Source organism: Eptatretus burgeri, chromosome 6 (assembly GCF_056783735.1).
Source record: "Eptatretus burgeri isolate ZD-2024b chromosome 6, Ebu_testis_v1, whole genome shotgun sequence".
Taxonomy (NCBI): domain Eukaryota; kingdom Metazoa; phylum Chordata; class Myxini; order Myxiniformes; family Myxinidae; genus Eptatretus; species Eptatretus burgeri.
This window is the reverse complement of record NC_140966.1, coordinates 65,424,677-65,436,899: the sequence shown is the minus strand read 5'-3', so window position 1 is coordinate 65,436,899 and position 12,223 is coordinate 65,424,677. Positions and strand designations below refer to the sequence as shown.

The 12,223-nt window shown below is 43.0% G+C and overlaps 1 protein-coding gene across 2 annotated transcripts in view; it reads left to right on the top strand.

Moving 5' to 3' along the window:
• Positions 1–7,796, top strand: part of TM2D1 (TM2 domain containing 1) — a 29,316-nt gene extending 21,520 nt beyond the window's left edge. The window contains exons 4-7 of one of the 2 annotated variants that reach the window (XM_085885467.1): positions 2,201–2,292; positions 5,856–5,929; positions 7,165–7,298; positions 7,411–7,796. In XM_085885467.1, coding sequence (XP_085741593.1) covers positions 2,201–2,292; positions 5,856–5,929; positions 7,165–7,275 — 277 coding nt within the window. In that variant the 3' untranslated portion in view covers positions 7,276–7,298; positions 7,411–7,796. Of the gene's footprint in view, positions 1–2,200; positions 2,293–5,855; positions 5,930–7,164; positions 7,316–7,410 lie in introns of both variants that reach the window. The other variant, XM_085885466.1, reaches the window with a different exon arrangement.
• Positions 7,797–12,223: the final 4,427 nt, after the last annotated feature.

Genomic DNA, 12,223 nt, shown 5'->3' with positions numbered 1-12,223 from the left:
TATTTTGCGCATTTTTTTGTCCCCCTTGAGTTTGCTGTAAGCTGCCGGCTGTCATAATGGCCCCCCGCTAATAGATGTTGAATAGGACAGTCTGAATTCACATTGTGCAGAAATGTGCGCTTTGAGAGTGCGACGTTGCGATACCATGGGCAAAAACGGTTACAGCAGACTAAGCTCTAATTAGATTTTCTCGGTGCCGATTGATATTGTCATGCCATCTGTCAGACGAGCTAAGTTTTTTTTTTCCTTTCTTTCTTTAATCTCCGAGTGTCTCTTGCTTATGTATGAGCTTGTAGTTAGATTCAATGAAAGGCAGGGAAGGGCATCATGTTTGGGGTGACATATATATATATATATATATATATATATATATATATATATATATATATATATATATATATATATATATATATATATATATATATATATATATATATATATATATATATATGTATGTACTGGAATTTGTCCAAGCTTCTTTTGGACATCTTTGAGGTCAAAATGTGGACCTTGCATATGTTAAAACAGATGGGGTGGCCCACAGACAAATGATGGCCCCTCTGGGATATTCCACTTGCATTTGTAGTGTCATAATAGCTGATTGTTGGACTTGTGCCTAAATCTGCAAGCTCACTGGCAAGCTATATGTCAGTTGTCCAAATTCATGAAGTATTTTCTTGCAGTGGCAATGGGTCATATAAGGAATTTGTACTTTTAAAAATACAGGGACTTAATTTGGTTGTCAACAGCATTTTGATTCACCTGACTTGTTTGTAAGCTGAAGACAGATAGATTTACATATATATATATATATATATATATATATATATATATATATATATATATATATATATATATATATATAAATATAATTATGTTGACTTGTCAGTATTTTGAAAGAGCATTATGACCTTAGTCCTGGTGTTGGCTTAACAGTTAAGGTGGCTGGCTTAAGATCCTAGGGTCTTGAGTTCAAGCCCCTGTCAGGCCGTTGAATGTTGATAAACATCGCCATGATAAACCAGATATGCATACATCTATCAACCAGGTAAGGTTGACTCAGCCTGTCATCCTTCTGAGGTCGGCAAAATGAGTACCAGCATGCTGGGGTGATAACCATTTGGGGTCACCTGCATCGGAGTGGCTTCCAGGACTGTACTCCTTGCCAATGAAACTGCCTTGGCAGCCCTATGCGTCTTATGGCGTGAATGGAATGGTAGTATTATGATGATGATGATGATGATGATGATGATGATGATGACGACCTTGTTCTTTAACCTTTATTAAGGCTCGTGGGGTGGGCAGGATAGCCCTGAGGCATGCACCACTCACCTCTGAGCTGTCTAGCCTGGGTTTCAATTTAAACCCAGCTATAAACTGCCATCCTGGTGTTTTGCACGCAAGGCGATTCATCAATGTGTGTGCTGTCCCTTGGATGGACGTTAAAGTGGGCGTGTCCCATCTGCCGACATTAGTTGGTGAACGTTAAAGATCTCGGTGTCCTTCGTGAAGAGGAGGAAAACCATCACAAACACCCTGAACAATTTTAAAATTCCTACCCTGACTCCCACTGGGAAGATGAGGGCAAACCACCCAGTGTAATTAATCCCTTGCTGTGTTGCTGCTTTGATAGCACTCAGTTCCGATATGAAGACAGAACACCAGAAGTAAAGAAATTGAGGCGTACACTAAATGTGGTTTCATCAAAATGTCAAGCTCGTAATAGTCCTGAAGGTTCAAGCCTCTCTATGAAGTGGATTGTAAAAGTTTGTAAAATTAATCAATGCCTGATTAACAAACACCCCTCTCATACTTGTCTGTGATTAAGAAAAAGCTCCCATCTGACGATTGTTGAAATCATCGTTTATGACATGAGTCAAAGTCAGGAGACATTTGAATGGTAAGTTTTGACCATTGAGGCAAAAGAAAGTTGTGCAGCAAAGCTCCGCAGCACTTGGCAACTCTTCAGTGTAAAGTGTCGTTTCATGCACTAACAGTGTCAAACGTTAACACATTATGGTACGATGTCCATTTTAATTTCGTGTTGGGACAACTTCTGGCATGCTCTCCCATTTTGTCGAATGTAGAAATGTCAAGTAAATCTGATTGGGCGAAATGATTACTCTCTGTCAACTTGCACCCTAATGATCCAGTTCGCTGTTTTGTAACCAACCTTTGATCGACGTGCGATGTTCCGCAGGAGTGGTTACCGCTACACGGTAGCTGTTGCTTTGTCCTTGTTCCTCGGCTGGCTCGGAGCTGACAGATTCTATCTCGGCTACCCAGCACTCGGTAAGGCCCCAAGCCCACTTCTCTCAGCATTGTCTCTACTAGCAAGTTTGCAACCTGTCAGACTATGTAACACCACAACCGAGCTCCGTATCCCCATTAGCACGGCAGATGCCTGAAACACAGGTGGTTAGATTGATCATTTGTGCTGCGTTGTAATTACAGCAATGCTTAGACAAGGTTTATACAGTTGTAAGCACTAACTGCTGTTGAACAAGCTGTACCTCCATACTTTTGTTTTCAGAGTGATGTAACTTTTCATCAACAAGGGAAAGGGTGTTGCGGCGGCATTTTGTAACATCACGGCCGTGAGCCCGATCATCATGACCTGCATAAGGCAGGTCGAAAATGATGAAATCCCTAAAGAGCTGGTGGCAATCCCAGCGAACGCTCTCTCGTCATGATTGCTAATTCACAAACGGCACATACATCAGTGTCTTTAGTCATAGAGTTAATCGGTCTTCATCGTGAATTGGCAACTTCGCGTGCAGATTTGTTTGTGGGACTTTACGTGGCGGTGCAGTCGCCGATGTTTATTTCACTGGAGCGAAGTCGATGGCGTGGCATCGCAAGTCCCCACGCTTCCCACCTCGAGCAAAGTTGGAAGATGCACAAAGTTCCACCAGGAATTATCCAATATCAAATTTGAGTGAAATTTATCTTTTCTTTTCTTTTGATTGCTGTAACCTTCTGGGGCATGAACCGGAGGTCAAATCAAAAAAATTGTTACTTATTTCATGTGTCCCCTAATGTTGATTGCGGAAACAAAGTTTTGTTGAAAAATATGCCCGTAATTGCATTTTTTCTTTTTGGTGCTTCACCTTTTGACCTCACCCGAGAGGGTGGGGCCAAAATGATACTACTGCTCCTGCACCTTCGTGCCTTGCGGTAATCATCATTACCAAGTTTGGTGAACTTCTGTCAAACCGTTTAAGGAGGAGATAGTGTGATGGATGGACGGACGGGTTTGCAAGAGAAGACGGAGCATAACATGACACCTGCGCAAAACTCAAGGACGACGTTTTACCTGCGGCTTGGCGCTAATTATCTTCGACTTGTAAGCGCTTCACCCGCATTAACTTATTCGGAGGGCCAGTGTGGGCGGGGAGGGGGAAGTGGAGCCAGTCCACAAGGAATCGAGCTGTCTATATTGTCTGAGTGCAAGCGGACGCTCTGCTTTGCATTCTGACTCGCATCCCAGTTGTATGCCTTGAGGAAATCTTTTCGCACTGATTTCCCAAAGAAGAAGGCAGACGCGACCCTCTCTGAGGGACGTTTGCAGCGGGGCCTGCACAATCACTCAAAACGTTGTACCGTCATCGCATCACCTGCCCCCAAACTCGAGTCCTTTCATTCTGACAGCAAACTCGGGCCCCACCAAAATAACAGGAACAGCTCTGGTTCTACAGCGCAGCAAATTCTGTGCAAGTGGGTGCGATATGTTTGGGATTTTGAGCAAGAGGCCTGCACAAAGATCTATTTTAGTCACCTGTATTCACTTTTTGACATTTGATCTGTTCACGTCGAAAGGACGCAGTTTGTGTGAAAGTATCAGCAGCTTCCGCACATCCTAAGAGGCTTTATTGGTTTGGTCTGGTGGACGCGATTAACCGGATTTAACTAAACTTTGGATTGCAGGAGGTTGGGGAAATGTGTACTTCGTCCATGTCTAGCACAAGTCAAAAGGTGGCGCCAGAGGGTTAGGAAGTGCAAACGTCAATGCAAGAACTCCGTGATGTTTTATTTGCTGTATGCTGGTTGTGGTGGGGTTGGGGTTGGGGGCGTAATGACATCGCAACCTCACTTGAGCTGAATGCAAGAGTATTGCAACACAAATTGTAGTTGCGTAGTGTGCCTTACATTACACCGCTGTGCAGGCTTACAATTTCCGAGATGTGTCCGCAGTCACGTGTTTTTGGGGGTTTGCTCTTACAAACCCCATTACCCATTTCATAAACTTGATGGTTTTAAAAGACTTCGGGTATGGGATTCTATTTTTCCGACTTTGTTTTAGCCATCACTCCACCCTAGCGAGCCCCTCACCGGCTCATGTTTATTGCAGCAGAGAGGTTATGATGAGAGAATTCTTGGCATCGTGCACGCATCTCGTTGTACTCATGGGATGATTGCATCATTGCCTGAGTTGTATTCAAACCTCGGCAATAAATCAGTCTGGTGACCTGGTCCGTGGCATCGGCATGTTAACAAGTAATGATGCGCTCAGCAGTTTGGCTTGTGCATTGTGGCCCATCTTTGTAGTCTGCCTGCCGCAGCAATAAAGCACTTGTACTACCGGACTCTTCCTCTTGGCACTTGCTCCTATTTCCTCAGGACTGTTTGGCACCAAAGATGAAGTCATGCTTTTTATTTTATTTTATTTTTTTCTCCCTGAAGTCTGTCTTTAGCTGAATTCAACAACCAGTTGGTTTTACCTCCACGTGGTGTATCGCTCGTGCATGTATCTCATTGTCTTGCAATGCTGCAGCAATCCACATCGGTTCTGCGGTAACGCCATCCAGCTGTTGAACCATCGTTCCACATACGCTGTCTGAAATGTCGAGGCAGCGGCGGCACATTTCTCTGGGACGTGGCCACGGAGTTGTATCCATCATGGAATCCACGCGTTTGCGATCATTAAAATGGAACGCGTGTGTGTAATGATGTCCTTCAAAACGTAGCCAGCGATTTTGGCCCTTTGTCGTAGGCACCCACGCTGCGACTTTGCTGGGAGTCGGGCCTTTAGAGCCGGATAGCGACTTGTTAAAATGCAAATGGCCCGTCAGATCTCCCGACTCAAATGCTTCCAGTTTTTTGGGGGGAAGAATCTCGGGAAGGCGCCAGCCCAGGGATTTTCGGCAGCATTCGCAATGGCTGTGAGCAGTGCTTTCATGTGCGTTTTGAAAAGCAATGTTCCACGGCTTGGGCTTTCTTGGACAGCTGTCAGGACGGCACAACTGCCTTGTGCCGCAAAGTTCTGTAGCTTCGCCAGTTGGAATCCACGCGACACGTCGGTCTCAGTTTCTTGGTCTTAGCAACTTGCTGATGTGCTTGTTTGCAGCTGTTTTACCTGCATTTTGATTTCCGTGGCATGGTTGGATAATTGTCGAATTTGGTACCCAAGGAGCGATTTTATTTTAGTTTTTTTTTATGTACAACTTCTTTGAAGTTGCACCACTAGGACGAAGTGACTTTGAAATTTGGAAAACCGATATGGATGGTAGGATGAGCAGATGCTTGTGTTTATATATATATATATATATATATATATATATATATATATATATATATATATATATATATATATATATATATATATATATTTTACATTGCTCGCTTTTCTACAATGTTCGAGGCTCACAGAATACATCGCGCACGTCACAAAAATCGTCCCAGGATAAGCGAGTTGGCCCCAGCACCACAAGCTTACATGGGACGCATCGAGGCAGTCCAATCCAAACGGGGAAGGAAACTGGAGATTGTGCCTGAACTGTGAATATGTATTCCTTTTCTTTGTTTTCCTGATGATGTGATCCTTCCATATTTATTTATTTATTTTATTCCCATAGGCCTACTGAAATTCTGCACCATTGGATTTTGTGGCATTGGAAGCCTGATTGATTTTGTTCTCATCGTGACACAGGTGAGCGTTATGAATGCCCCTCGTTGATACTGCTGATCAAAATGAAAAACATTATTATTATTATTATTTTTAATTCCTCCCGAGTTTCCCTGGATAACGTCATTATTTTGAAAATGCTACTCATCACTACATCTGCATCCATAGTTTCCGTCAACATGTTCGAAACATTTGATGTATTTCCATTGATCATCTGTGGAGTCGTTTCCAGCTCGTTTGTTGGTAAACTTTTGCTTCGACTTTGGTTCCTTGTAGATTTCTCGTTTAATTTGTGGAGTTTTCCAGTTTGGGCCTCTCCCCCATTATCTTTTGGCCTTTGCTTAATCTGCTTGTGGACAGTCATGACTTCAATGGATGATTAATTTTTTGGGCTTTGATGGCTTGTGTTTTCCTCCTCCCCTACTTTGTTGTCTTATAATCTTCATCTGTTTTACTGCATTGCCATCCCCTTTTCCTGCTTAAACATCATCTGTGTTTCTGTCTCAACTTGTCTGAAAAAGTTTGTTTGTGTTTGCTTATTTGCTAAGCAATGGGAGTATATTTCTTTCTGAAACACAGATCAACCCCATAACAAGTGACAGGAGACGTCACAAAACATAACATGAACATTTCATTTCAAAGGCAGTAAGTAGCTGCTTGTTTGCATCGTTGCTTGGGGAGTGCAGCTGTGCTGCTGATGCATTGCCCCCTGCAAGTTCGAGCAGGGATTTGCAATTTGTTCATCATGCCGGAAACATCTCACCAACTCTTTGCGAAGGACGCGTGGGATCTTTAGATATCTCTTTAGATGGCAGACGGGACACCCGGTTTAACGTCCGTCCGAGGGACGGCACACACGTTGATGAATCGCCCAGCTTGTGCAACACCAGGATGAGAATTTATAGCTGGGTCGGGATTCGAACCCAGGCTAGATAGCTTGGAGGTGAAGGTGCTATCCTGTTAGTCCTGACATGAACATAAATGTTTCTAAATATTCACTGGGTAAATGTTCCTCCAGTGGGTAACAAGACATACGAGCCATCTTGTACGGTCCAAGCTAATTGCCGAAGACTAAAGCTGTCGATCTTATCAAACCCACGTGAAACTGCACGTTCATGACGTAAAAGTCCATTTTGTCATACGTTCTCCTGCTTTATTTTGTCCCTTCTATTTGATAACTTTTCTTGCCATTAGTGCTTGGAGTCCTGAGTTGGTTCTTAATGCACCCGACCCTGCTCTCTTAACCCTTCTTTCTTTAGGTTGTTGGACCATCCGATGGTTCTAGTTACATTATTGACTACTACGGGGCACGACTTACTCGATTAGTAATAACCAACGAGACTTACCGGGTGCCACACACAGAACTATAGCAGAGCCTGGACCTCGTGCAAAGGTGTGTTGTGGAACATGGTGAGTACTTGCTTCCCGTTTCCCAGGCTTTGGTTTGGGTCGTTAAAGTGGCATTCCTGTTTGTTCGCATTTTAAAATTAAATATTTTGTTGCAGGAACCGAGAAAGTGAAGCTTATCCGACCAGAAACAGGAATACGATGCAGAAGTGTTGACGAGAAGCTTGATTTCTACTCCGCCACCTCACAGCTCTTTGATTTGATGTTTTTTGATTGTTGCAATTTAAAATGTTTCAAATTGGTTTGCAAATGAACATTATTTATTTTTCATGTACACACATTCCTCCTCCTTGTTTACATTGCATTCAATGAAATGTTTGCCCTTTGTCTGGTAGCATGTCCATTTGTACAATCTTTTGTTGGTTTTTGTTTTTATTTTTTTGCGGAGGCGAAGCGTATCCGGCGTTTGTCGCTGCCGCATGTGCTTAAGGCAACTATTGGTCTGGACCGGAAAACAAAAGAATAAATAAATGATACCAATGAATGTGGTAATCATCAGGGAATGGAAGGAAGCCAGGCATCGGATTCCACCTGAGGGTAGTGCTTCATTTCCAGCGGGCTGGCGGTCACGAAATCTCCGACAAGCGTACACTTCCTTGGGAAACCGACCGCCCAGCCGGTTCTTATTCTTTACGGAAGGCCGACTGAGTACAGCGGGCATTCGACACGGAGAAACCACAGAGCGTAAACTAGAAACCGCTTCGCAGTACGGCACAGGTCTTGATGTGCTCTTGGCTCTGAGATTGCGGCACAGTAATTTCATTTTGTGGAATGGATGTGCTGCCGCCTTGCCAATCCAGATGCACCCACCTGTAAAAATACCATGGGCTCCAGAGATGAGGACGTCCGTCCATCCTTAGTCAGGGCAGATGGTTTTGGTGAAGCTTATCAGGAGAGGTAATGAACAGATGCGCCAATGCTGACATTGTGCATCTCTGTAGCCCTGGGATCTTGTCTGTTTATGGCATGTGCAATGATCTTCTGTACTCCATCATAAACTTGCCCACTCCTCAGATCAAGGGTATGCATAACCTGGGCCAAGCCACAAAGCGAGGAATAAAAAGCGCATTGTTCTGCTTTTATAGGACAGGATTTGGTGCCCTGTGAATAAACCCTCTGTGCGCTGCCAAGTGATAGGTGTCACGTGGGTGTAAATCATGTAAACGCGATCACACATTCCAAGACCTCAGCCAATTGCCTGGGATAAATATGGCCGCTCTGGCCAAATGCAGGTGAGCATCTTGCGAAATGTCCAGAGATCGAACGAATGTCCAAGTCTGTGCCGCTATTTTTATTTTACAAGGAAACTCGTGTAAGAAAAGGCTATTGGTGTCCATCATGCCTCTTATCTGCACAGACGACCTGACTGCAGATACCCTGTACCTAGCGGCATTTGAACAAAGACCTTTATCACTGACGAAGTGCGCATTACTATTTTCACCTCTTAGCGCTTCCTCTCTATGGGTCTATATGTGATCCTGTTTCCATATAAAGTTGAATGAGAATCCCGTGCAGCCCAGACAAGGTTCATCCGTCGATCTGTGTGTGTCTGCTGGTCGCGTAACCACTGGACCCTGGTTTAAAACATGGGGCCCTTGGACATTAAGATAACCGTTCGAATTTCTGCACGGTACTGGTACACAGATGTCACTATAAGATGTGATGTTCTTTCACGAGCAAACAGGGCCATCGCCTCAACGTCCTCTCCGAAAAAATGACGTGCTCTTTTCTGCCAGAATATTAATTTGCCATTGTAACTTTTTATTCGTGAAGCACCAGGTGAACAGACAAAGTATGGGTGCTGTATGTCCTTCCCGATCAACTTTTGTCAGTTGGTTGGATTTCTTGCAATCTGACAACTTCTTACCACTGGATCGGACCGCATACGTGGAGCTGTACATATAGACGGGTTCATCTATCGGTACATAATTATTGGAAACAAGTGTCATGACGTCATGAAAAAAACTGCTCAGTGTTGAAAACCAAACTGGCCATTCAGTATGGGTGGAGTGATAGCAACCACACAATGGTGATTTTGCCACTGGTTTGTAAAGATGTACATAATTTGGGTATAAATCTGAGTTGCAATTTGCTGTGCTTCATGCAGGCTTATACGGCTCTCAAAATGGAGATAAGCTGCCAGCTCAGACCAACATCAAACTGACGTATTCTCGTTCTATTCTTTTAAAATGGCTTGGTTTGGGTCCTGGCACGCCTCGCTATCAATCTACATCTTCATGCCTTCCTTTTGCTCATTCTATTTACTTTGCATTCCTTGTACCACAACCTAGCATCGGTTGTTTCAGAAATTCTTCAATTGCACCCTTCCCTCCGGGGCTTCAAGCAAGCGGTGCACCGTCATCTCATATCATCCCCCATCCTTACCAACAATCTTCATTACCTTCATTAACCAAACCCTTTTACATGTAGGTTACTGTTTCCTTCTCTCTCTCTTTTCCTGTTTATTTCCTTCCTTGTTGGGTGCAACTGTTGTCCCATTGTCAGTTCATTGCCTTATTACCTTCCATCACTTCACCCTTCCTCGAGTCCCAACTAATGTTTCAAAACGAATAAAGCAAATATCTGATGTTCATTACTTATCGTGAAAAAACGAGTATTCTTAAACGGTGACGGTTATCTAAACCTTTCATTTCCAAATGTAAGGTGAAATGTACGAAGATGTTCACGAGAAGAGACAATTGTGTTGGAATGCTGTTCAGATTACTCTGAAACAGTTGTGGATCCAAATATTTTATATTAATTCTTTGTGTTGTGAAAGGGTTAAAGTCACTATTCGAGATAAAAGCCATGACTGCATCATCTTCTTTTTTATTGCCCACATTGTCGAGGGTTTTTATTTTTATTTTTTGTGAAGTGTGACATCATTGATGCACGATATTTGCACAAGGTGTGAAATGGGTGTGGCTTTTTTGTTTGATCCAATCCAATCAGAATGGGGTGACTACTCATCCAAACTCCCATCGGCATCTCAGCAGTTGAGTGGAGGCGAATCTATGTTTCACCTAAACCCTGTTTTTTGTGTCCTGAACAAAATGGATGCTCTCGAATACAAACTTTTAACATTTGGGGTTTTTTTATGGCAAGATAGGCTTCGCCGACACCTTGTGAAAACCAAGTTAATTTGCATTTTCTTCCTTAATCTTTTCAGGGATGTTGTGATACTGTTTGAGTTGGTCATTTATACCTTTTTTAAACTTTATATAGGTGGAATTATTTATTTTACTTTTATTTCCAATTTATACTTGCTGAAGCCCGTGAAAATTACATCACCGGATGAAACTCCTGGACTATTTCAGGTTGCATCATGCAGTTGGTAGAACCAACTCTCAGCATGTACCAGCAGAGGGTCCAATATATTAAAGGATGTAGCGAGGTTTTGTTTTTAGGTCATCTCTATCATCTCAGTAGAAATGACCTAATAACCCCAGTCTCGAAGTATGTCCGTCCGTACGTACATCCGTCCGTCCGTCCACAATCAAACCGAGTGGAGACAAATAACCAATAGTGGAATGGATAGAGGTCAATGAGACATGCACAACGATATAACTTTCAAGGTCGTCCAAGGTCGAGGTCAACGTCACGAGGCTGTCAAAGTTGCGAAAATTGTCGATTTCAAATCATATCTCCTCCCTCATTTATCAAGAGAGATCAAATGTTATTCGTGATTCAGATACTACGGACTATTATCTAGAACAACACGAGCCATTTTTTTGAAATTTGCTCTCGTTCCGATTTTATAGCCCTTCAAACTTCGTTCTGATTCCCCGTATGGGCCGTTCATAAAGTACGTACAAAAAATAAAATAAAAAAATTAAGAACCGGAACTCTCCGAGACAAATATTACATTTGAAGCTTTTGTCAGATTTAACTAAAACAATGAAACACAAGTTTATATGCACACTTACTTTCATTTATGACATTAACATTGTCTTGAATGTCAATTTGAACTTTTATTTTCAAAATTGACGTACTGTGATATTAAAAGAAAAAAGGTAAATTACACCGCCAGGGACTGCATTGTCATGACTTACAAACATCGGTTTATCAGGAACTGCTGGCTTTGCAAGCGATTAGCGATGTATGAGGGGGGTGGGTGGGTGGTCACTAGCCTGCATATAGAGGGGGGTGGGTGGTTTTGAAACCTGGAAGTAGAGCGTACGTACTTTATGAACTGCCCCTATTCCAGTCTGGCACAGAGTTACTTTCGACCTCTGGCAGAGATGACCGGCACTCCCGCTCGGGAGTATTTTTTTGTACAGATTGCGTTTACGTGGTTGGTGTGGAGAGGATACGGGATGGGGAAGGTTTGGCAGTGCAACTGCTTGTCCACCCTCAAAATATTCTAAATAATATAAACCTCTTTTACCAATACACAGTATCCTTCTTACCTGTTGGCTTGCAAGATGACTTAGAGGTTTGCACACTCACCTCTGAGATGCCAAGCCTGGGTACGAATTTCAACCGAGCTATATTAACTTATCCTGTTTTTTCAAACGCAGGGCAATTCATCAATGCTTGCATGGTCCATCACTTGGATGGTAAGCTGGAGGACCCGTCAGCTAGCATTAGTTGGTGGATGTTAAATGTCCTGCGGTCTCCTTCATGGAAGACTATGTGACATCTGGGGAATCATAAACAAATTACTACCCAAATCAGCTCCAGTTGAACGTCTGGCCTGGCTGGCTGGGTTATGACAAACGTGGCCCAAACTTCCCCTCTCGGCTGACTCCACAATAATGTAGTAGTAGTAGTAATTGTAGTAGTAGCACTAGCAGCAGCAGCAGTACGTTGTATAATGTTCATCATGTTGCATCGAAACAACTGGTGAGTAAACTAAACTTTGGACTTGTTCCTCTTCTCTGCATTGCATTGAAATCCATTCATTGCAAA